Below are 27,845 nucleotides of genomic sequence, written 5' to 3'. Positions count from 1 at the left end.
TGATCTACATACTGTGGGGTCGGGCTCCAAATTCCTCAATAGGACACCCATAGCACAAGAGTTAATAACTAGAATCAACAAATGGGACTTACTTAAACTAAAAAGTTTTTTCTCAGCAAAAGAAACGGAAACAATAAAAGAGGTAAATAGGGGCCTACATCCTGGGAACAAATCTGTACTCCTCACACTTCAGATAGAGTCCTAATATCCAGAGTATATAAAGAACTCAAAAAAATAAACAATAAGAAAACAAATAACCCAAGCAACAAATGGGCCAAGGACCTGAACAGACACTTCTCAGAGGAGGACATACAATCAATCAACAAGTACATGAAAAAATGCTCACCATCTCTAGCAGTCAGAGAAATGCAAATAAAAACCACCGTAAGATACCATCTCACTCCAGTAAGATTGGCAGCCATTATGAAGTCAAACAACAACAAGTGCTGCGAGGATGTGGGGAAAAGGGTACACTTGTACATTGCTGGTGGGACTGCAAATTGGTGTGGCCAATTTGGAAAGCAGTATGGAGATTTCTTGGAAAGCTGGGAATGGAACCACCATTTGACCCAGCTATTCCCCTTCTTGGTCTATTCCCTAAAGACCTAAAAAGAGCATACTACAGGGACACTGCTACATTGATGTTCATAGCAGCATAATTCAGAATAGCAAGACTGTGGAACCAACCTAGATGCCCTTCAATAGACGAATGGATAAAAAAAAAATGTGGCATTTATACTCTGCATTAAAAAATGACAAAATCATGGAATTTGCAGGGAAATGGATGGTATTAGAGCAGATTATGCTAAGTGAATCTAGCCAATCCCTAAAAAACAAATGCCAAATGTCTTCTTTGATATAAGGAGAGTAACTAAGAACAGAGCAGGGAGGAAGAGCATGAAAAGAAGATTAACATTAAACAGGGACGAGAGGTGGAAGGGAAAGGGAGAGAGAAGGGAAATTGCATGGAAATGGAGGAGACCCTCATGGTTATACAAAATTACATACAAGAGGAAGTGAGGGGTAAGGGAAAAAAAACAAGGGGGAGAAATGAATTACAGTAGATGGGGTAGAGAGAGAAGATGGGAGGGTAGGGGAGGGGAGCGGGGATAGTAGAGGATAGGAAAGGCAGCAGAATACAACAGACACTAGTATGGCAATATGTAAATCAGTGGATGTGCAACTGATGTGATTCTGCAATGTGTATACGGGGTAAAAATGGGAGTTCATAACCCACTTGAATCAAAGTGTGAAATATGATATGTCAAGAACTATGTAATGTTTTGAACAACCAATAATAAAAATTTAAAAAAAAAGAAAACTGTAAATTTAAAAATTGGCTCAAAAAATAAGCCTAGGAGAAAGTGAAATAGCTCCTAACTCATCTCTCTTACTCCTGAAAAGAATTTAAAACAGAGAAAGAAAGTATCAAGGCCAAATATTTTACAGAAAGAGAAAATCCTTATTGTAGTAGTCATGTTTATTTACCTACCAACATCCGTTTCCCCTTCCTATTCTACTGAAAACCAGTTTTGTCCCAATGTTCATTCCTCCCTCATGTGACTCAGATAAATCCTTATTGTTCTAAATGGATTATTGTGGTCACCTCCATCTTGCTAGATGCAGGACCCATGAGAATGTTCTGCTCAGACACACAATTATGAAGAGTATAATTGAACAAAACCCTAAGTTCAGGTCAAGCTTCCCACAGTTGCTTCCAGCCAATAAATGAGCATAACAGGGGTGGTAATGCAGGCTATGTGACAGAGGATTTGGCTCAGGGCCTTCCTTACAGCCTCAGCAAGTTCTCTTAGAATGGTCTGCCATCTAAGGTGCTTCTACCTGATCTTTCTTCCTTCCCATTTCTGTACCATCTGTCAGTTCTCCCAGCCTCACCCTACTTCTTCCTTCATTTTAATCTCACAGTCAATTCCCAAATAAATTTCTTGCATGTCTCATCATATTTTGACATCTGCTTCTTGGAAGTCTAGACTAGGAGGATCTAGACTTGGAGGATCTAAAGGACGTGCAGAGTGGGTGTGTGATTTAATTCTTGCCAGTGAGAAGTGATAAAGTTCTACTGTGGAGTTTCTAAGAAAAAAAATTCTTGTCAAGAGCTTCACAAGAAAGAAAAAGACTTATTAGGCTTCCAGACATTGTTTTATCTGCATATGACTCTTGGACCTGTGCCTTTTACTATCAGTGCAGAGCAAATACACACCAACTTACTTTAAGTCCATGCCCACTGGACTTAAATGGCCCGTTAATGCTGCCAGGAAACACATGATTTTTTCCCCTTATTCTATTTATTCTCTCTTTCTTTAAGATAAATATTTCATACTTCTTACTCAGACTTCAAACTTCTAACTCCTGAAGTTGGTAACTTTGCATTCCATCTCATGAGAAATTCCAAGTAGACAAAGTAGGGAATAAGCAGGTAAGACTCCTCTACCTCTACCTCCAGCTAATCTGTTCCTCAAGATCACCTCCTCGCTCTCCCTAGGAACACTTCCTATCAGTAGAGGAGAGTTAAGAGCACAGAGATATAAATCATGGATTTACCAGCTGCCAAATGTGGACCAGAGGTACTGAACCCAACAAGGACTTTTGAAAGTTAAAGGAAATGGAAAAATGAACACCAACTTCTGAATGAACCAAAATATTTGTTTCCTTCACAAATGTATTTGAGCCTTTCTCTTGTTTGTTTAGTCATTTTTCACTTATCTAAGTAAAAAGAACTGATTAATTGGAGCAATAGCTGAGGAAAAAGTAAACTATAATGCTGGATCTGAGCTTTATGCTACTTTGTTGAGAGTATTCTCAGCAGAGAAAATATTGCATTCTATATCTTGAGGGAAACATTGTAATAATAATTTTTAAAGAAACAAACAAACACATCTCCCTGAGGCTATGGTTTCCTTTGATCACAGGATCACCTGATTTGCTCCCACTATATTTCCAAGTGAAAATGCTCCTGCAACAGGGTAAGAAAATGACACTAAATCTGGTACATGGACATACAGTTGACACGGAGGAAACAAAGCTTACACCAATTACATGCGTCTTCATCATATAGGATGGAAGTATATGGGCTGTATAGATGCCTATAAATACATGAGTGATAACCTTGGACCTTCACCAAAGAAATTAAAATGATGCCAACTTCATGATGACAAATATGAGTAATAAAACCTGCTCTGAATTTCAAACAAACATTAAAGTGACCAATTAATCAAGATTTCTTTGTAGACATGTTTATTTAAAAGATTCAATTTGATCATAAATTTTGGTAAAATTAAACAAATTATAGTATTTCCAATAATGTGGTTCTGGAGAAATTAGTCAACCCATGTGCTCCTTATGATACAAACTACTGACAGTTGGAATATATACAATTAATAAAATCTCGTTCAATATAGCTCTTCACGTGATCGTCTTCAAAAGACAGGTAGCTCTTTAAAGGTTTATTAAAAGTGCCTTCAGGCTGGGCACAGTAGCACACACCTGTAATTTCAGCAGCTTGGGAGGCTGAGACAAGAGGATCTCAAGTTCAAAGCCAGCCTCAGCAACAGCAAGGTGCTAAGCAACTCAGTGACACCTTATCTCTAATAAAATATAAAAAATTGGACTAGGGATGTGTCTCTGTGGTTGAGTGTCCCTGAGTTCAATCTCTGGTACCCGCCCCCAAAATAAAGTGTCTTCAAATATCATTGGTCTTACCTTTCTTCCCTGGAAAAAGACCCATTTACTGCCACTGAATATATATGTGTATGTTTTTATACACACACACACACACACACACACACACATATAAGAGATTTTAACATAAAACTGAAAATATACACATACGTGCGCGCCTCTGCGCACGCATGCGCGAATTCTGGTAGCTAGTAGAATAGTTCTTGAAATGCTTTAACCAAGGAATTTCCCTCAACAGACCACACTCTACCTTTGTGATTACTGGGAAACAGGATGGGATGGATGATTGAGATGACTATGCAATACCTAAATTTCCCTTTCTGTTGGATCTGTTACCGGTTGAATTGTGTCCCCCCCAAAAGAATGAAGTCTTAGCCCACTGTATCTCAGAATATGATCTGAAAAAGGGTCTTTACAGATGTGATCAAGTTCAGTTAAGGACATTAGAGTGGGCCTCAATCCAATATGACTGTGTCCTTATAAAAGGGTGGGTTTGGACACAGAAGTGGACACACACAGAGCAGTGATGTGAAGGCAGAGGGAGAATGCTGAGTTCCAAGAACTGAGGAAAGAGGCATGAGACACATCCTCCCTTGTAGGACTCAGAAGGAATCAATCCTGCCAACACCTTTATGTTGGACATTTAGACTTCAGAATTGTGAAATGATAAATTGCGGTATTTAGGCAATTCCGTTTGTGGTATTCTGGTATAGCAGCCTCAGGAATCTAATGCAGGCACCGACTCTAAAACCGTCTTGCCATGTTTCAAAACACCTGGGACTGTATTGAGAGAAAGTAAAACAGGTAGTTTCAGATTCCTCCGGTCCTTGGGTAAGTTAGGTATGCCACCATAACTTCTGGAAAAGCATAAAAGATATCGGAGCTGAGGTTGGAGGAAACTGGAGACGGAGCTTGAATAGCTGAAAACTAGTGGAAAAGCAATCAGAAAACACAAAGTATATGAATGGAAGAAAAATTACTCCCTATGAAGACATCTGGCAGGAAAAAGGAAGATTTCAGGCCACAAAGAAGACAGATCCTCCAGCCCTACAAGATCATAAATGTTTTAAGAGGAGAAAAGCTACTAGCTAGAGTTAAAAATTAACCACAGAAAGAGATGTCTTCATCAAAGCCATTTAGTTTAATTTTATTAGCTATTATCAGAGACATATGCTTAAAATTGATATTTACCAACATCTACTCACAGATGTAAAATGTTCAGTAAATTCTCACTGAACATAGTGTCTCTCATAGTTGTCCACAGAACATCAACTTGGTCCAGACTCTCTACTGCTACCTGGTGGCAACATGCACATATTACAGGAGCAAACAATAATACAGGCTCTGACTACCCCCAGCACCAAAGTGTGTGACAAGCCATCCATGAGAAACAGGTCACTCAGGAAGGCGAGACTATATAGTGAGAAATCCATTTGAAAGAGAGACAATATTCAAGGAAGGTCCAAACATGAAAATATAGCTTCTTAAAGAACAGAAACAAGAAATTCATTTTTTATTGATGCAGTGAGCTGCTAAATTTCTGAATCTGAGCAACATAACTACAAGACAATTGGTCCACTGATATCTACATAGTTTACATGTGAGAATGTAGTCATTCCCAATAGAACACTTACTTAAAAGTCCATGAAATAAGCCTACCACATGAACTGTATGAAGGTATATGTCCACACAGCTAAGTGCACCAGCTAGGCTTAATCAACATGGAGTTGGCAAGGGCTGGTCTTGGCTGCCTCATCCTCTCAGCTTGTTACCCTTTTATAGATCAAGTGCTCTTGGTCTACTGACATAGATCATAGGGCGACTGTCATCCATGTCCCCATATACACTATTACCCTCCCCATCGTGTATATGGGGACATGGATGTCAATTAAGGACAGCCATCCCTTAATTGTGGGATGAGATAGGAAGAGATGAATGTGATTGGAAGCAAAGATTTCCTTGTCTTAGCAACAACTCAGGCTGGACAACACTAAAATGTGTTCAAAAAAACAAAAAGCAACTGATGGAAAAGGATATTTCCTAGAAACACACATCATGTGGACAACTCCCAGGTCAGGGAAAAACAGCCTCACAGTCAGTCTTACTTCATCACAAGTGTCTCCAAGTTTGCCAAATTCCCTCCCACCCAGCCCACCAAGTCCATGAAAGAAAATGCCTGTGGGCACGAAAAGGGGGTTCTATTTATATATGAGTCAGTTGTGTGTGACACCCTCTTTGGTAAATATATTTTTAAAGCCACTTTTTCAGTCTGGAGAGCTCAAACACTTTCCAGAAGTTGAAGCTTAAGTCCAGAGCTGTTTATTAAGTCTGAGAAAGCCAGAAATCAGAGACAGGAATATAGAGGATCGAGTAGTAATTCAGACAATATGGATAGCACATGGTTAAAATGTGTACTATTAAGAGATGAATATGTAAGTTGGGTAAGAAGGTGTATAATAATTGAAATTATTTTAAGAGTTAGATATTATAAGTGACACTAAGACCATTTCCCCAAAGCATTTATCCCCTCTGAAATAATTGCTATTATTTTCTTATAGGGTATGTTCTTCCAAATATTAAAAGAGGTATGCACACCATACACATGTACATGGGTTCACAACCTGTAGAAATACATAGTCGATGTGTATCATGTTTTCATACATGGCATCAATAAAAGACACCATCAAGCCCTATCTAAGCCAATGCTATAACCAGTATCTTGAAATACTCATCTTTTTGGCATTTCCTCCATCCTATCATCATATAAATATCTCCTACTCAATTGGAAACCTTCATGTTGACTTAAGAATACAGAGTCTCTGAGCAGCAATTAAAAGAGAAAGAGGGAAAAAAAGTAATTACTATTTAAGAATCAAACAGAAAAAACTAAAAAAAGCAAAACAAGTATAGAATTTGTGCTATAAGATGAACCAGAGAGAATAAGAGGATATAATTATGGTTCTCCCTCCTAAATCTTTTACAATATGACTGTCAATGAAAAATATTGGGTTGGTGCTTTATGAATCTGACATGGAAGTGACAAACTTAAATGTCTATGGAAGCCAGGCAGATATATAAATGCTGGAAGCAGGATCAATGGCCACCAACACTGTAATGTTAGGAGGCAAAACAGGGAATGGTGTGGACCATGGCAAACAAGACCCAACTAGGAGGCAGCTGCTTCTTAGCTGCAGCCAACAATTGCTATAATAAAATGCAAGGTCTTCCCATTTTTAAAGAGAAACAGGGGAAAAAAATCCTGATATTTTTATATAAGAATCTCTTGACTTTTCAGTGTTGACCATTTAAAATCCAAACTTTCAAAACCAACAAAAATAGCACCACTGTGCAGGCTGACACTTGGCAGGTCACACTGCGGGCTGGCTTGGATCTCAGAAATCTGGATCAGTTGGAAGCTTTCATTTACTTCCCCATCTCGTGCTCTGTCAATAGAACTGATGCCTCCATGGAACATTCTTTGACAAATTAGTAAGTGGAACGCAGACGGTGCTTTTGCAGGTAATGGGCTTTTTTAAAGGTTTCACTGGCAATTAGAACAATTTTCTCTCTCCCATTTACATTTTGGAATGAGTTTTCTGAAAAGGAAGAGGGCAAAACTACCCACTGAACTCTCATTTTCTTTTCGTGTCTTTGGCATTTTCAGATTCATCAGAAGTGTGTCCTACTGTGTGTCCTTGGAAAGAGGTTGGTCACTACACTTCCTGTCCTCTGAAGGAAGATGTCCCAGCTTTCCCAGAGAGGGGCACAGGCTGATGGTTCCAGGAAAGAAGAGCTCTTCTGAGGGCATCTTATGACAGGCACTCATCAGAAAACATACTCTGAGGGAGGAAGCCCTGATCAGAGTCAGCCACTGAGAGACTGCAAACTCTCAGGGGTGAGAGTGGAAGGGAACAGGACGGGGATGAGACTCTTTTCCCTCTGTCATCTGGTCCTTTCTGCAGGGACGGTGGGTCCAACCCTCATCTATTTCCACCAAAAACCATCCTGAGATTTAAAACTGAGCTCGGCCACTGGAGTTTATAAATACAATATCAATCCTTTACTTTATAAAAATGAAATCTGTAGTTTCTGAGCTCTCAGGGCCAAGGAACAAATACTTGAGAGCAGATACTTGAGGATCAAAAAAATTTAGGAATGGATTGTTAAGACGTAAATATTGATGATATGTGCTCCATATGACCACTTGCTGAACAAACTGTTTGGGGTTTTTGTTGTTGTTGTTGTTTAATTATTATTGTTTTGGAAGGTTTTTTTTTTTTCCAGTACTGGGGATTAAACCCATGGTCTTGCACATGCAAGGTAAGTGCTCTACCATTGACCTATGTCTCCAGCCCTTTTTTTTTTTTTTTTGATATTTATTTAAAAGTTGCCCAGGCTGGCCTCGAACATGAGATCCTCCTGCCTCAGTCTCCTTGAATACCTGGAATAACAGGTGGGCACCACCAGCTCCAAACTTACTGTTTTTAAAAATCAAGAAGTTCTGGGCTTCATGTGCATGAAGTTTCTGAAGCAGACTGTCTTACCTTGAAGATGAAATCAGCCATCAGAGGTCCTGGAATCTTAAAGGTTTGCCTCTCTGAGCCCTTCTGAAATTCAACTGTTGTGTTTTCTACAACAAAAACTCCAGGGCTGTTAAAGCTGTGTTCTCCTTTGCTTCCTTGAAGCGTTTTGGATTCAATAACTAAAATTAAAAAATAAAATTTAAGTAAGAGAAATCTCCTAAAAGCAAGTAAGTCCAAATGACATTTTACCAAGTGTAATATCGGCATATGACATCAACACGATATCAAAAGATCCACATTCATGGAATAGAGAAGTCAAATTTTTGGTTGCCCTTAAAAAGGCACTAACAGGGGTAGCAATTCTACTCAATTCTTTGGAAACATATCTACTACAAAAGAGAACACTTTTCTTTTTTCATATTTTTTTTCATGAGGTAGCTCAAAATACCGGGCGAGTAAAGTCATGTTTACTCACTTATTACCTATTCAGATGTTAAACATAGTTTTATATTTAGAAAAAAGCACAGTGAATCTCAAATTTCCCTTTTTTAAAAGAAAAAAACTTTATATTTTGAAATAATCAGATTCACAGGAAATTAAAAAATTAATATAGAGAGGTCCTCATTAGTTATACCTTATGAAACTATAGAACAATAGCAAACCCAGGAAATTGACATTAGGTACAATGTGTGCATACAGTTTGATGCCATGTCTGAGAAGGGGTCTTGCTAAGTCACCCTGGCTGGCTTAGGACCTGTGTTCTAACGGCTGAGAGTGGCACAGGACCACAATCTAAACACATAACCATCCCACTGCCACAAAGATCTCCCTGGAGCATGTTACTCTCTTATTCTAATTTGCTTTAATAAGATCAGAAGTGTTTTTAAGAACTACAGGAAAATGTCTGCCTGCAGTTTGAACAAAATAGTAATTCCATTTTATTTAAATAATTTCTGTTTTTCCCTCTCCTCTCCTCCTTTTCTTCTGTCTTGTTAAGTGTTACCATACCCAGCAGATGTGGTCCAAGGTTGGGAGAAGCAATAAAGACAGACACAGCTGGGTTCTGGTCTCAGCTCTTTCTCTGACACCCTGTGGTAGGTTTTCATGGTTTCATTGCTAAAACAAGGAATCAGAGTGCCTGATCTCCCGTGTCCAACTCTCCTCTGAAACCTCCACTTGCTACAGTGGTATTACAGTTGTCTCTAGCCATCTTGAACAAAGGACACAACAGAATCAAAACTCCATCCAGCTTCAACTTTAAAAATGGGAAGCTGATAAAACACGACAAAATGGCCCACTATCAGGGAGCTTCGATCCACATGCTGCTGGGATTTGGCTGTTTTCATTTGCTAGATTTTTCTCTCTGCCAAAGATCAGCTGCAGGAATCCAAGTGTGCTGGACAGACTACATCCCAGGCATTAGGAGACATCCTTGATTATCCCTGACAGGCAGGCTGGGAACTTTTCTGGGAAAATTCGAAGGCTGGACAGGAGCTCCTTGATCTGGAAGAGTCATTAGTGGTCGAAGAATAACCCTGGCTCCTTTCAGGCACACAAAACCCCAACCACTTTGGCCCTAGTCTCCATGACCACAGTAGATTTTTGGAAAGTGTGAGATTAAATTCATTTCCTAGTTCCAATGAAGATATAAAACTGAGTGTTACAAAGTGAGTTGTCAGTAAATACGAGATGGAGAACTAGAGATAGTAAGCCCCACACTGGATGAGTTAAGTCTCTAAAGTAAAGGAGAAGAGAAAACCATGAGTATTGAGGCAATACAGAAACACTAAGTGAGACTGGACACCATCCATCTCATCGAAGGCATGTGAGACACCAAGTTTCTAGCCTGAGATTTAGCTTGAAATGACTTGATTAAATTCGAGTACTATGCAATGGATTCCGCGGCTGTGCTGGGGGAGTAATTGCTTTACCACTGGGCTCACTTTTTTGGAGCGCAGCTTCGCAAGTTTCATCTTGATGCAGCATTGGAGCAGGGGTGTAAGGAAGGTAATCCTGAAGGGAGGAAGGCCAGGTGTTATGACATCCATCCCCTAAACCAAATGCCAACATTTCTCTTAGTTCAGTTTTGGTGTTTTGTTTTAAAGGTGGAGTCTATTTCATTATTTCAACCATGTTTAAGATATTCAGTGACAAAGATGAACATACAAGGAGCAAAGCCAATGTCCAAGTTTGTGTAAATCACTCAAGCCACTCTCTAATGAAATGCATGTTAGTTGTAGAATATCTATTTCTAGGAGGCAGAAAACAAATGATTTGATCTCACTAGTGTAAATGAGTAGCTGAATCAAAAGTAGATAACTAATGACTGGTGGAGTGATCTGAGGAAGGTGGAGTTTATATGCATAAACAATCTGATCATTTAGATTGACAGAGCCCTTGTATCCAATCCACAGTGAGATGGAGCCCAACACAGTTCTTTAAAATTCATCATTTTCATTGGTGACAAATTTGTCCCTCCTAGTGACTGTGCCTCTTAAAATAAATAAGAGAAAAGGGATTTGTAATTTTTCAATCAATAATTCAAATGCTGTGTTGAATTACAGATGCCTTTACTTAGTTTTTATTCATTTCTGTTATTTATGCATATTTACTGCAGCTGTGTGTTTTGAAAGCGTGTGACTCATGGCTGATGAGAGCTGTACAAATGAACCTTCAGTTATCAGAGCTTGTGCTGACCATTGGTGGCTACTGCAGCCAGTGGTTAGGGCTTGGGAGACACAGGAAGCCCACTTTCACTGTCTTCCTGCTCCACTGTTAGGGAAGAGATTACCGTCCTTCTTTCCTGCTGCCCGCTGCCCATCTGATTTCTCCTGTGAAGACTTAATGGTGGGTGGAAGGCAGAGGTGTTGAGGAAAGTATGATAAGTAGCCTCAAACAGTGAAAAACAATAAGAAATCAAGGCCTTCTACCCACAAATCTTCACAGTACAAGTCTATAATGATACCTTTAAATAACTTGAATTCATTCTTGTTCATTTTTTAGAAAATGATGAAAAAAGGTAATGAATGCTTCTAATGTTTTCCAGTTGAAGGGCCTCATTGAGAAAAATCAGTCCAAGCTTCTTTCAACAGAGACAGAGACAGACAACCAACACCAAGAGGTCTGTTTAAATTCTAAAGACCACAAAACTACTATTAGGTAAACACATACTGCGGACTTAGCTAATGTAGCTATATCAAGTTCAGGCTGACAGTAGAACAGTATTGTTATAGTCTGTGTTCATTTTATCCAGCATCACTGTCCTTTGGCCATTACATATAGTGTCCATATTTGTATTTTTACATCTATATCTATACATTAAACAGGACTTGGAGGGAAAAATACTCCTCCAATAGATAATTGAGGTTTTCATTTCATGACATCTTGGCTTCTCAAGCTTATTGCTAGTCAGACACATTAGTGCTAAAGCTGTGCTACCATAACATTTATTTTTCAGGGATCCTATTATTGCTTCCATTTTTTAAGGGATGCATTACTAGAAAATTTGGGGCTAAGTGTTCCCTATAATAATGTGGCCAGGCTTGGAACAGCACTAGAAATTCAGGATCTGAACACCTCTAAGCAGGATGGAAGTCAGATGTTCTATAATTAAATTCCATTTCACAACAAAGAGACTGAAATTCTCGTCATAGGTGTTTTCAGTTCTGAATAATGCAGTCTTCGGAAGGATTGTAGTTAATACAGATCTTGAAAGAATGATTTATTACAGCAAAATAAGCTTGATTTCAGAAATACATCTTTATTACAAGGAAAAATGCAAAAAAAAATGGTTGCATAAACCAAGAAAATAAAACCCATTCTGTATATAAATGTTCAGAAATCTAAACTAAATAAATGAAGCCAGTAGAGAAGCATAACTTTCAGAAACATTTCTAGGGCCAATTGAGAGATTGTTCAGGAGGGGAAATATTCCAAGCAACAGATCTGTCACTTTGAAGAAATGGGAACATTGCTGAACTCTGTTCTTGGAAGAGTGCCCATCCCGAGTATAAAGTTATATTTAATATGCCAGTTCATATTTATGCAAATAAATTTTTGCTTCAAAGTATTCACCTTAATTTATTCTGTTTACTGTTTTCTTATTCTGTTTTTACAACTTAAAAAACGATTTTTGAAGCTGAATTCTTTGGGGTTGCCTTTAGAATCATAAAAATATTAGGTCTAGTCACTGCACTTTAGAATGTTTTTTTAAAACATTTTTTGATATATAGTACACATGCCATGAAACTCAGTTACTTATTTATGCAGTGCTGAGTATTGAACTCAGGGTCTCACACAGGCTAGGAAAGTGCTGTACTACTGAGTTACAGCCTCATCCCCAAATTCACCCATTTAGAATGTACAAATTATACATTTACACACAGCATAAGCACAGTGAAGACATCATTGTGGTCTAATTTTATAACATTTTTGTTATCCCCTAAAATAAACTCCATACTTAACTAGACCATCATCCCTGTACTTTTCTTCTCTGATATTTGTCTATTCTAGATATTTCAGATAAATGGAATCTATGATATGTCACTTTTTGTAACTAGGATCTTTCTCTTAAGCATAATGACCATGCATGGTGGTCCACACCTGTAATCCCTCTGAGTTGACAACTTAGAGGCCGAAGCAAGAAGATCACAAGTTCAAGACTAGCCTGGGCAATTTATCGAAGCCCTGTTTCAAAGTAAAAAATAAAAAGGACTGGGGATGTAGCTCAATGGTAAAGGGACCCTGGGTCCATCCCCAGTACCAAATAAATAAATAAATACAAAATGCAGTGGCACTTAAGGCTAATGTTTTCAAGAATTATTAATATTGTACTATATATCAGTATTTCATCCCTTTTTAAGCCAAATTATATTACACATTTATCCATTCAACAGTTGATGAACATTTGAGTTGTTATTACTTGATAGATACTATAAATAATAAATTTTCAGCCCTTTATACTTTTGAATCCAAATGATATTTCAAAATTTTCTTAATCAAAAATTTGAATCTAAATGAATCTAAATGATTTTTACCTGTTTCCAAAAATCAAGCTTGCATTTATAAGGAAGAAGTTATTCCCATTAAGAGATGTGTGTTTTCAAACCATTGTTGTGTAAAACCGGAAACATGAAAAATTGTGCTCTACATGTGTACTATGAATTGAAGTGCATTCTGCTGTCAGATATAACAAATTCGAATAAATAAATAAATTTTTAGAAAAGGAAATTTTAAAAATGTTTTGATGTTTCATTCCAGAGAAAGCCTTGAATGAAGTGACCATGACATGATTATAAACAGTTTAATGATTTTGTTTAAAAAATCACTCACATAAAGTTAAGGGTAAACAAGCTCTTTTAAATAATTTTTCACTTTCACTGTCACCAAGATAGTCTCTTTCTTCTTTTATTTAGAGCAAAATGTACTAAATAATCAATTTTTTCTTTAAGATTGTAGTCTGATAGTGACCCAAAACACTTTTAATTATTTAAACATTTTATTATACATTTTTCTCAGAGGACTTTGGGGCCTGAAATAGTAGTTCTGGATCCTCTTCACATGCATGCATGTCACTCTACCAAAAACATTTGATGCTTCTGGCTCTAAGAGAATCTTATGATTTAAAAACTTAAGATGGTGACCCAGGGGATAAAAAGGCAGATATATAGTACTTGGTTCTGTGGATCTTGATTGTGTGACTTTGTGGCTTGATAGTAGTTATAATAGTATATATTTTGTACTTTCTATGGGCAAACACTAGACCCAATAAGATGCTGCATGGCCAGAGGCCAGTCTAGTAGAGACCTACCTTCTTTTGAATATAATTAAGAAATCCTGCTTGAGGCTACAAGGATACCTTGGGAAAGCAGGAAATAACCTCTGGCATTTCCACTTCCTTCAAGTTTTGAGAGATCAGAAAAAATTGAGACAGAGGAAATGCCATCTGACCTTGGCCATAGAAACAATATTCTTGCAGCCCTCTACTGATGAAACTCCCCATATTCTGGGAAGCCTGTGTCCACTTTCAGAGTCCACTTGTCCAGAAGTTGCCATGTACTGGTAGAAAAGTCTCTCCTTCCTGGGAAGCCAAGGTCATCGATGACATTCTGAATTTTAAACTTTGTTTTGTTTTAACTTTGTGTCCCAAACTGTTGACATCTCCAGAAGACTCCTGAATTCATATTTATTCTCCATGTAAGAATAGTTCATTTCACCTACAATTTAATTTCCTCTCCCATGGGAGTATTAATCCCAAACTGTTATTTTTTTCCACTGGGCATAAGAACAGAAAATTAGCATAGATCATTTCCCTAGTGATACAGACTATTTCAAAATAGAAAAAAATCCCTACCTACCATGAATATTCTGTGTTTTTGTTTATGTTTGTGTTTTGCTAAATAGACTCTCAGGGAATTTTTATGATTAGATTAAATTTTACTTACAGAGATGAGCAGGTCCTTTGACTGTAATTCTCACACTTCTACTTCCCAAAGGAACAGCAATCACGTTTTCTTCTCCTAGAAAACAATTTAAGACAAATATAGTAAAACTAAAAAGAACCATGAAAACAAGGAAATCAATCAAAACTGGGTGCATGTTTGCTATTACATAGTCTGATAATTTTTCTATGCCCATCTAATAATCTATGTTCATATGTGAAATTTGATCCCACTAGTCTGTAACTGAGACAGAGCAGGGAGGGTACTAATTATCCCACCAAGATCCAGCCTAATGCAAGCTGCTTTTTAAGAATTGTTTCCACCAAAGTCCAGGTTCAGGAGCTGGTGGTGACTTTGCCCCCAAACTTTCCCACAATTTCTGCACAGTCAATAGGCTAATCCTGACTCATATATGCCCTTTGGGTCTTGGTGATAATGCATGCCTTTGTCATCTTTTGATGTCAGAGTACAGAGGCACAACTCATGTGAGCAGATTCCCTGTCAAGTCCAAACTCCAGTGCCAAAGCAAAGATCTGATATGTGCAGAAATACCAAGATTCTGTGCAAGCAGCTAGTGCAGCATGAGCCCACCCTTTTTGTCTGCATAAGCTTTGCTCTTCGCATCCTGAGATGGCCAGTCCAGGCCCCTGCCCCTGCATAGTCTTCCTGGTGCTTGAGCACAAAAATGTAACAAAGCTGCTTTCAGATGGTTCTTGTCTCTCCATGATTTCTACCTTGAATTGAGCAAAAGAACCCTTCAATTAACTGGTAAACTTGATAGCTGGTAACAACAAAAAGAGATATACTTTGTATTTATAATTTCTGTCCCAAATGGGCAAAATAATTCCACACTAATTGGTAATACTATCATTGATATGAATTGCTTTCAGTAGATACTCTTTTATCCTTAACTTACGGAAAATGATTTTTTAAATAAACTCTTCAGAGTGAAACTGATGAACAAAAACCCCTTATCTCAGGCTGGGATTGTGGCTCAGTGGCAGAGCACTTGCCTTGCAAATATGAGGCACTGGGTTCGATTCTCAGCACCACGTGAAAATAAATAAATAAAATAAAGGTATTGTGTCCATCTACAACTAAAAAAAGATTAAACAAAACCCTACCTCTCACCATGCACAAAACTCAACTCAAAGTGGATCAAGTACCTAGAAATTAAACCAGAGACCTTGTGCCTAATAGAAGAAAAAGGAGGCCCAAATCTCCATTATGTTGGATTAGGCCCCGACTTCCTTAATAAGACTCCTATAGTGCAAGAACTAAAATCAAAAATCAGGGCTGGAAAAAAAAAAAAAAGAATCAGGGCTGGGGCTGTAGCTCACAGGTAGAGCGTCCGCCTCACACGTGTGAGGCAATGGGTTCGATCCTCAGCACCACATACAAATAAATACAGATATTGTATCCAACTACAACTAAAAAAAAAAATTTAAAGGAATCAATAAATGGGATGGATTCAAACTAAAAAGCTTCTTCTCAGCAAAAGAAACAATCTGTGAGATGAATAAAGAGCCTACATCTTGGGAGCAAAATTTTGCCCCTTACACATCAGATAGAGCACTAATCTCTAGGGTATCTAAAGAATTAAAAAAGCTTAACACCAAAAAAATGAATAACCTAATCAATAAATGGGCCAAGACACTGAACAGACACTTCTTAGAAGATGATATACAATTAATCAACAAATATAGGAACAAATGTTCAACATCTTTAGCAATTAGACAAATGCAAATCAAAACTACTCTAAAATTTGATCTCACTCCAGTCAGAATGGCAGCTATTAAGAATACAAACAACAACGAGAGAGAGAGAGAGAGAGAGAGAGAGAGAGAGAGAGAGAAGTTTAAAAAAGAAAGAAAAAAGAATACAAACAACAAGTGTTGGCGAGGATGTGGGGAGAAAGGCACATTTATACATTGTTGGTGGGACTGCAAATTTGTAAATTGGTACAGCCAATATGGAAAGCAGTATGGAGATTTCTTGGAAAACTGGGAATGGAACCATCATTTAACCCAGCTATTCCACTCCTCAGTTTATATACAAAGGACTTAAAAACAGCATACTACAGGGACACAGCCACATCAATATTTACCGCAGCACAATTCACAATAGCTAAATTGTGGACCAACATAGATGCGTTTCAGTAGATGAATGAATAAAGAAAATGTGGTATGTATACACAATGGAATATTACTCAGCAATAAAAGAGAATAAAATCATGGCATTTGCAAGTAAGTGGATGGAGTTGGAAATATTATGCTAAGTGAAGTTAGCCAATCCCAAAAAACCAAATACTGAATGTTTTCTCTGATATGAGGATGCTGATCCATAATGGAAATGGTTGGGGAGGAGCATGAGAGGAATGGAAGAACTTTAGATAGGGCAAAGGGGAGGGAGTAGAAGGGAAGGGGCATGAGGGTAGAGAAGATGGTGAAATGAGATGGATGTTATTTCCCTAAGAAAATGTATGAAGACATGAATGGTGTGATTCTTCTTTGTGTACAACCAGAGACATGAAAAATTGTCCTCTATATGTGTAATATGAATTGAAATGCATTCTGCTGTCATATATAACAAATTAGAATAAATTTTAAAAGTCAATATATTTATTTATTAGTTTATAAGTTTTTATTAAATAAAATACCTGTTTATTATTGAGAAATCAAACAATGCAGATAAACAAATAGACAAAGTAAAACTCTTTCTAGTCCAAATGCCCAGAGACCATCACTTCTATCACTTTGATGAATATCCCTCACAAATTTTTCATTTGTTTGTTTGTAATATATATGCACATAAAAGGCAAGAATGAGCTTTATTTAAATGCTCATCAATATGAGAAAGGCTAAATAATCAAGAGTTATGCTATAGAATACTCTGAAACTGATATGTAATGACATGAAGCTATATGATTTACTTTGAAAAGATTTTATATGTATATGTATAAGCGCACACACTATTTTAAATTTTTTAAAAATTTTTTTAGTTGTCAATGGAACTTTTATTTATTTATTTATTTATTTACTTACTTACTTACTTACTTATATGCAGTGCTGAGGATCAAACCCAGGGCTTCACACATGCCAGGCAAGCACTCTACCACTGAGCCACAACCCCAGCCCCAATACATACAGATTGATGAGTTTATTTTTTTATTTTTTTTAAGTTTTCACTTTTTTTAAGATAGAGAGGAGAGAGAGATAATTTTAATATTTATTTTTTAGTTTTCGGCGGATACAACATCTTTGTTTGTATGTGGTGCTGAGGATCGAATCCAGGCCGCACGCATGCCAGGCGAGCGCAATACCACTTGAGCCACATCCCCAGCCCTCATATTGATGAGTTTAAAGGGCAAGTTAAAAACAATGTACATGGGCAATTATTTCTTGAATATGCCACCAGAAACACAGGAAGCAAAGGAAAAAAAGGATTGGACTACATCCAAATTAAACTTTTAGGCCACTATCAAAGAGTAAAAAGGCATCCCACAGAAAGGGAGAAAACATCTGCAAATCACAAATTGGACAAAGGGTTAATATTTAAAGAACTCTAACAACTCAACCACAAACAACATTTTTAAAAAAATGGGAAAAAGACTTGGAAAGACATTTCTCTGGCAGATATACAAATGACTAATAAGCATATAAAAATGTTCAATAAACAAAAAGACAAATAAAATTATTCAAATACTAATGCCTAGAGATAATTAGTGAATTTCTAGGTTAATGCAAATCATAAACACAATGAGATACCATTTCACACCTATGAGAATAGCCATTTTATTTAAAAATAAAAAGTGAGGTTATGGAGAAACTGGAACCCTCATGAACTGCTGGTAGGAATGTAAAACCGGTGTAAGCCCTTTGCAAGACAGTACAGCAGCTCCTCAAAATGTTAAACATGGAACTGCCAAATGATCCAGCAATTCCATTTCTGGGCATATACCCCAAAGAATGGAAAGCAGCAACTCAGATATTTGTATACTTGTGCTCATAGCAGCATTACCCGCAATAGTCAACAGGTGGAAGCAATGAGTATCTATCCACAGATGAATGGATAAATATCACAGTAAGTACCTACAACTGAATGTTTTTCAGCCTTGTTACAACATGGATTAACCATGAAGACATTGGGCTAAGTGAAATAAGCCAGTCACAAAATGATAAATACCGTATGATTCCACTCATATGAGGTACCTAGAAGAGTCAAGTTCACAGATACAAAGTAGAATGGTGGTTACCATTCGGGGGAAAGAGTAACAAGGTGTTATTGTTTAGTGGGTGCAGAGATTCTGGTTTTCAAGATGAAAAAGTTCTGAAGATGAAAGGTGGTGATGTGAATAGGCTTCACGCCCTAACAGTATGAATAGGCTTCATGCCACTGGACTATAGATTTAAAAATGGTTAAAGTGGTAAGTTTTATGTTTTTTATACAAACACACACACACACACACACACACACACACACACACACATATATATATACATATATTTCACAATTTAAACAATGCATATGGTATAATCTCACTGTAGAAGTATATGTGTTTAAGTGCCATCTTTTTATACACACACACACATAAAATTTATAGCAACACATACTATATTATTTATTACAATATATTGCATTATACTGTGTGTAAATGCATGGGTAAGATTGTACCCACATAATAGTGAATAAATATAGAGTACTATGTAATTTGTATATTAGTAAACAATAGAGAGGGATTTTAATTCTTTAATCCTTTAAGTGTAACAGAGGGTTTTAACCAAAGTATTGACAAAGATTACCTCTGGGGAAGGGAGTTAGAGTTGAGGAGTAAGTGGGACGACCACAGGTTTTATATTTTTTGAGATTTCTATAATGAAGATATACTTTTACTTAATATATAATGTAAAATATAAGTCTATTTAAATTTGAAATTTAAATGTTTTAGGAAGCTAAAAGGATTTTTAAAAAGAAAATAAGACTTCAGAGCCATAAAGCTTTGTTGTATCAGTTTTAAAAAACCTTAAGCAAACAGGTAAATTTCAGATACTAGCAAGAGGTTGTCAGTGCGTGATAAACAACTGCCATAACTCTGATACCCAAACAAAACACCAAAGCATGAAAATAAATATATAGGCAAATTTAAATTATGATTATATACATAGAAAACACTAAATACATAGAAAACCAGTTAAACAATTTCAAAAAGAAAACAACATGGCTAAATAAAATACATTCTAAAAATGACGGCTGATTCAACAAATTGGGAAATATATTAATGTAATGGGTTCTACTGACAGGTGAAATAAGTTAAATAATATAATTTCAGTGAATAGTTAAAGGTATTTGATAAAATTCAGAACAATTTTTTATTTTTATTTTTTGAGCATTATAATTATACATAGCATGTAGGTTCATTTTGACAAAATAACACATGTAAGGAATGTGGTTTACATTCCCAGTTACTCCCCCTTTTCCTTTCCTCCTCCCTCTCCCTGTTTTTTCTCCTCTCTGCTATTGATTTTCCTTTCACTTCTTTCTTTATTTATTCTTTTTTTTTAAATAAAGTCTTATTACAGATTTTTTTTTTTTTTTGGTGGTGGTGGTGCTGAGGATTGAACACAGGGCCTTGTGCATGTGAGGCAAGCACTCTACCAACTGAGCTGTATCCCCAGCCCTCTTTATTTATTCTTGATTGGCATTTTCTGCATATATACAGGTGAAATTCTTTTGGGTACATTTATATATGTATGTAACGTTGTTTAATTCATTCCATATTTCCAGACCTTTTTTTTTTTGTTCCTCCCTCCCTCTCATTTTCCTTCTACTCTACTGATATACCCTGTATCTTTATGATAGCCAGTCTCCTCTCCCGCCATGTTCTTTCCCTTATTTTTCCCTAGCTTCCACATGTAAGAGAAAAACATTCAGCTCTTGATTTTTCTGAGTCTGTTTTATTTCACTTAGCATGATTTTCTCCATTTCCATTCATTTACCAGCAAATTCCATTATTTCATTCTTCTTTACGACTAAGTAGAACCACATTTTCTTGATCCACTCATCTACTGATAGGCATCTGGGTTGATTCCATAATTTACCTATTGTGAACTGTTCTGCTATAAACTGTGGTTGTATTCCTACAGTCTGCTGATTTTAGTTCTTTTGGATAAATACCAAGGAGTGGGATAGCTAGGTCATATGGTGGTTCCATTCCTAGTTTTTTAAGGAGTCTCCTGACTGCTTTCCATAGTCATTGTACTAATATGCAGTCTAACCAGCAATGTCTGAGTGTACCTTTCCCCCACATCCTCTCCGGCATTCCTTATTGTTTGTATTCTTGATCATTGCCATTCTGACTAGGGTGAGATGAAATCTTACTGTAGTTTTGATTTGTAGTTGGTAGAGATGTTGAACAATATTTCATATATTTTTTGGCTATTTGAATTTCCCTTTTGAGAAGTTTCTGCTTAGTTCTTGGGTCCATTTGTTAATTGGGTTACTTGGGGTTTTGGCATTAAGTTTTTTAGTTCTTTATATATTATAGATATCAATTCCCTGTCAGATAAGTGGCTAGCAAAGATTTTTTTTCCCATTCTGTAGACTCTCTCTTTACCCTCTTGATCATTTCCTTTGTTTTCTTGCAGAAGCTTTTTAGTTTGATGGCCTCCCACTTACTGATTCTTGGTTTTATTTCTTGAGCTTGTTGAGAAAGTCAGTGCCTGTACCTACATGATGGAATGTTGACCCGACGTTTTTGTCTAAAAGTTGCAATGGTTTCTGTTTTAATCCTAAGGCTTTGATTCATTTTTTTATTTGACTTTTGTGCAAAGTCAAAGATAGGTATCTAATTTCATTCTTCTACATATGGATATCTAGTTTTCCTAGCACCACTTGTTAAAAAGGTTTTCTTTTCCTCCAACATATATTTTTGGCACTTTTATCAAGAACCAAGTGGCTGTAAGTGTTTTGGTTTGTCTCAGTGTCCTCTCTTCTATTCATTGGTCTTCACATCTACTTTGATATCAGTACTAAGATGCTTTATTACTATAACCCTATAGTATAATTTGAGATGGAGTATTGTAATTCCTCCTGCATAGCTTTTCTTTTTCAGAATCAGTATGATTACTTTTAAGAATCTTATTAAAGCCAGGAGGAAGGAAACATACTCAATTTGATAAAGAATATCAGAAACTCTGGGCAGACTCAGTGGAGAAATATAAGAATTATTCCCAACAAAGACAGGGTCAAAACAAGGATTATAATCACCATCATTTTTCTCACACTATTCTGGAGATCCTTGTCAACAGAATTAGAAAATAAATAACTTATAGAAATACAACCTGGAAAGAAAACATTAAAAAATACCATTATCTATAGGTCACATTACTAAAAAATTCAAGATGAAGAAAATTATTTTTAAAAAGTTCAAGAGATATTCTGACATTAAATAAACTGCTTTCATAACTTTTAGTTGATATTAATTATATAACTTCATTATATTTTAATGTTACACATCATATATTGAATATATCATTTATTATTAATTATAATAACACACAATACTATATACATATGAGTATACACAGACATACACAAACACAACCTTAGCTAACCCAGTAGCAGTGGACATTCCTTACATGCATATTGTGCCTCCAAACATTGCTTCCCACTAAAAAGAACTGAAGGTTCTTAGATAAATGGGTCAATCCACATTTGAATCCAAAATATAAACAATATAACATGGGAGCATCATGGCATAACAAAACAAGGAAGCTCCCAAAGACAACTGGAATCATGTCAAAAGGACTTGGAGTCTATGCTAAAAGTTCCCAACTGGGAAAAAAATGTGAAAATTTGAACATTAATAAAAATAATAACTGCAATGGAGTAAATCACATTAAATATGTTTAAACCCATAAGGTCTTAATAATACTTGAAAAATAAATCATTGGTAACATTTGTGGGATGCTAGGAACCAGCTCATTGTTCTGAAACTGGTAAAGAATGAAGAAGAAAACATTTATCATGCCTTTCAGTACAAATTGTATATCAGGAACTAAATAGTCACTGAGAGTAAGTTTCTCATTATAGAAGTGTAGCATCCCATAATGAAGAAAGGATGGATTATCATCAAGTAAATATTGATCTTTAGTGACTACAAAATCACAAAAACAGAGAAAGTCACATATTATGTGCTCCCCAATATAATGTAATAGGAAGTGTATAACACCATCTCTAAAGTCACCTTGCCCAGGGAGAAAGGACCTGTTAAACCATCACTGGAATGCAATATGAAAAACACAGAGCATGGGAAAGTCAATTATACAACTTATGAGGTTTCCTCAACAAGTAAATTCCAAGGACAAAATGAATTATATTCTACAATTTAAAAAATTTAAGAGATCCTAATGTAACATTCAGATTATATGAAAGCCAATTTAAACAAGCAAACAAAAATAATTAAGGATAGACTTCTGCTAATCCTCTCCTTCAAAAAAAAAGCAATGAAAACACTGGCACAATAAAAAAAAGTCAGAATCAACATTTTCAAAATCTGGAAATTAATCAAAGACTTGCAACAATCTGGACAGCAATTATTCAAGAAAAACAAACATTAAAAAAACAGTGAACTTTGTGACATATTAACTCGCTTATTACTATCTTTTACATTTCCACCTCCATAGTAACCTTGAAAACAACAGCCCAGTGAAATCACAGTGAAAGCCACCAGCTTGCCAGACCCAGTGGGGGCTAGAATGGATTTGGAGCTCCTCCAAAGCCCAATTCCCAACTGTCATTATTTGACCTGTGTGGTTCTCTGGAAGACCTCACAGACTTGTCTTTATTTTACCTCACTGTGAGCTTGCCCAGTGCAAATGGACTTTCCCCAAGGGGCACTTGACCCAAACAATCAGAGGTAGCTGTTTAATGTTGAGGCTGCATGAGGTCATGGGTAACATGGGTAACAGCGGGAGAAAACAAGCTAACTAAAAGCTTAAAAGGAAAAGCTGGGAATGAGATGTCCATAAGAATCTTTTAAAAGTTCCAACATAACTCCTGAGAAGGTCCCAAGCTTTCACCCCTGGTTAACATGGAAGCTCTGCAGAAGTAGGAAATGAAGACTAGGACAGAGTTGTCAACTACATGGCTGTGTGCTGAAAGTGTACCCCAACATATATACATGAAGGCCACTAAAAATAATCACAGAATTCCATGAAAAAAATAAAAAACAGATTTAATGGCTTGAAGTGAAAAAATTCAAAATGAGCCTGAAATACCTTGTTGTTCTAGAAACCAAGACAGTGTTAAAAATACAATTTAACTATGTTAAAGGAGTCAGCAGTCAGCTTAAAGTAACCCCCAACACACTGTCCACATTTTGGACAATTTGAGGCCCCAAAAGAATATTGTCTCCAAAATTATAAAGTATTGAAAAATAAAAATCCCTGAATACCAAGTGAGAAATGAAAGGTCATTTTTAAAACAAAAGATTATCTACAAGTGTAGAAAAAAATGATAAAAGTAGAAAATTGCCATCTGCAACCAAGTGTAAGTACTATTTCAAGCAAGGATTGTCCATGCATGCTGGAGGTGGCATGAAAGATTGTTGCAAAAAACTGTTTTACTGTTTGTCAAGATTCCATTCTGCAGATTTCTTATAGGGAAGCATGGATTATACAACAGAGTGACCTGTAGTTCACCTTCTCAAATAAGCAATCAAATTTAGCCTTATTAATAGAAGGTCAAGCTGACCTCATGGGCTTCCTGGGGTAATGCAATATAAAGTATGCAGCACCACTTATGACATGTTTCTGCCACAAATGTTCAAAATCTAGTTCTAATCCAGTCTTTGACCGTACTGTTACATTTATAGAAATTAAATGAAGGAGATCAACAAATTAAATGGTAATAGCAAAGCAACCAAACAAACCCAAAATATTGGACAAAATATAAAACAGCTGAAACAAACTTTAAGATTTCAATACAACGAAAAAATAAGTGTTCTAAATAAAAAGACTAAAGACATATAAAACTAAATGCAATAAGTAAAACTTGACTGATTCAAGAGGCAAAAATAAAACCATAAAAGATGTTCTTGGGACAATAAGAGAAATTTGAATGTAGACTGGATATTTAGAAATTATAATTTAGAAATCTTAATTAGTATTAAGGGTGCTAATGAGATGGCATTATAAAGAATTTTAATTTTAATCTCCTTATTTTTAGGAGAGTAATAGCAAAGTATTTAGAGACAAATATTGTGTTGTATTTAACTTACTTTTAATAGGTGCAGCTAGCAAGCTGGATGGATAAATAGATAGATGATATGTGGAACAAATGCAGCCAAAGCAAATTTAAGTGAAGGATACATGTAGCTATTTGTGTTATTTTTTCAAATTCTACATATGCTTGAAATTTTTCCAGATTTTGGAGGAAAAAACACATTCCAAACTCACTAAGATCTATTTGATACTAAACTCTTTAATAAACATTTGAAAAGAGAATCTACTAGTGAATATGAATAATTATGCACTATGTCCAAAATCCCAGGATATGCTAATGTGGTTCAAAATTAGGAACTCTATGAATGTAATTTACCATACCAATAGACCAAAGCAGAAAAATTATATCACCCTGACATTTATCATTTAGCAAGATTCAGTAGTTATTTCTGATAAAATCTCTGCATATATAATAAAATGTTTGTAACATGATTTACAAATACCAGTATCATGATTAATATGCTTAATGCTTAAACATTTGAATCACTGCTCTTTAATTGGGAAAATGATGGGATACCAATTATTACCATTTGACTTAAGATTTTTAGGGAGATTAGCCAAAGTATTAGGCAATAAAATATAGTCTAGGCATTATAAAGCAGAAAGACATTAATATTCAAAAAATCATGGGGTGGGACTATGGCTCAACAGTAGCACACTTGCCTGGCATGTGTGAGGCACTGGGTTTGAATCTCAGCAACACATATAAATAAATAAAATAATGGTCTATCAACAAATAAAAAATACATATACATAAAAATAGCTTTCAGAAATAACCACAATAAGAAAATAAAACAAATTAAAAAAGCTCATTTACAATGGCAAGAAAAAGGATGGAATATTTTGGAATGAATTTTAGAAAAATGGACATGACCTACAAAAAAAAAACCATTTTATTATATGATTTATTTTTATTTTTTTTTAGTCATACATGACAGCAGAATGTATTTTGACATATAATACATACATGGAATGTACATACATCAATCATATTGTCTATTCTATTCTGCTGCTCTTCCTACCCCTCCTAGTCCTCCCCTCCTCTCCCATCCTTTCTATCCAATCTAATGTGACACACTTTTTAAAAAAAAAAAATTTAAATCTGTAGAGACTTAAAGATGACTTGAGAAAATCAAAAGGGAAAGATTAATTCATTTGAAATGAAACAAAATTAAATGTCAAAGATAGAAAAATAATTATGACAGGTAAAGATTACTTCCTTAATATACAAAAAGTACATACAAATCAATAAAAAAACACAAAGTAGCGAGAAAATTGGTCAAATGCTTGAAAACTTCGTTCATACTAAAATAGATTTAAATGTCAAGAAGCATTTGAAATATGGAGGAAAAGTAAGCAGTGTCTCCAGAATCTAAAAGCACATAAATAATGATATGCCTGCACAAATGTGTGAAGGTATAACAAAACAGAAAAACTCTTAATGCTCGTTCATATGGATCTAGTTAAGTAATTTATGGGACATCCTTTTATGTCACAATTTTTAAAAATTAAGTCAACTTCTGGGAATTGAAAAGCAAAAACCTCAGTATATAAAAGTAAATTTAAAAAATGTTGTATCTACTGATCAATTATTTATACCTCTCAAAAGCATATATGTTTGTAAGGAAGGTTTGCATTATATTGTAAGGGGGTTACACATACACATATGCACAGCAAATATCTGTAACACCACCAACTATTAATAATATTTATATCTGTATCTGCATACACATTTATTGAAACACAGTTCACAACAGCCAAATTATGGAATCAGCCTAGGTCTGTCAATAGATCAATGGATAAAGAAAAGGTGATATACACACACACTGGAGTTTCAAACAGCCATAAAGGAAAATGAAATCATGTCATTTGCAGGAAAATGGATGGACCTGGAGATCATCATGTTAAGCAAAATAGGCCTGACTCAGAACGACAACTATGGCATGCTTTCCCTCCTATGTAGGATCTGGGGTGGGGAGAAATGACAACATAAGGCAACAGGGAGAATATCAGAGGAGAGGAAGGGAATGGGGAGGTGAGAAGGGAGGGTAGTGTCTTGGGGTAGGTGTTAACTATGTTATATGCATGCACAAATATGCTATAATGAAACCCATTATTCTATATAATTAAAATGCACTAGTAAAAAGTCTAATGATATTAATATCTGTAAAGAGTGGAATTGGTTAATTTGTGGGTAGAAAAGGACGGCTTTTGCTTTTCATTTTATATACTTTTGTGCTCTTTGAAATTTTTACTAAAAGCATGTCAATTTTATAATACAAATTATTTATATATATAAATTTTATATATACATATGTGGGTCATATATAACCCTACCTCTTTAGCCCCACCCCAGATGGATAAACAACATGATGATAACAGGTATAATCTCTTGGCAGTGTGATTGATTATATGGTTTATCATTTTCTCTACCTGAATATTCTGTATTTTCTACAATATACATAGAGCATATTACTCATAATAAAGTTATTTGGAAAATACATTTAAATGCAAATTTTAAATACACGTAAACACAAAAAGTTGTTTGGAAAATACATATATATTATAGAACACTTTCCTGAACTGAATGGAAACTCTTTGAGGAGAGCAACTGGGCTTAATACTCTCTTGAAAAATCTTTAAAAATTTAGGCTGTAGTATCTTGGAGAAGTGTTCCCCTGTGTGTGGATATATGACCCAATCATCAATCCATTGACAATAACAAACTCAAGTAAACCTTGCAGACAAGAGAAACCCTGGCATTTTATTTTAGCCCAAATGGCTCAAACTTGAGGAAGATGTCTTGCTTGGTAGAGGGCAATGGATTACCAGTTGCCCTTTTGTTATCCTTGAAGAAAAAGGCACACTGAGGGGGCATCCTATAGAAGATTCCTTGAAAG

General features: G+C 35.9%; 1 protein-coding gene across 1 annotated transcript in view; it reads right to left on the bottom strand.

Annotated features, from left to right (window-relative positions):
• The window catches only part of ADAMTSL3 (ADAMTS like 3), a 519,919-nt gene that overhangs the window by 167,545 nt on the left and 324,529 nt on the right, over window positions 1-27,845 (bottom strand). Inside the window, exons 15-16 of the mRNA XM_081292846.1 lie at window positions 14,666-14,740; window positions 8,244-8,401 (exon numbers count right to left, since the gene is read on the bottom strand). Coding sequence (XP_081148972.1) covers window positions 8,244-8,401; window positions 14,666-14,740 — 233 coding nt within the window. The remainder of the gene's footprint in view (window positions 1-8,243; window positions 8,402-14,665; window positions 14,741-27,845) is intronic.

The sequence above is a fragment of the Spermophilus citellus genome (genome assembly GCF_964194105.1).
Source record: "Spermophilus citellus genome assembly, chromosome: 4".
Classification (NCBI taxonomy): Eukaryota; Metazoa; Chordata; class Mammalia; order Rodentia; family Sciuridae; genus Spermophilus; species Spermophilus citellus.
This window is presented reverse-complemented; position numbering and strand designations above follow the sequence as displayed.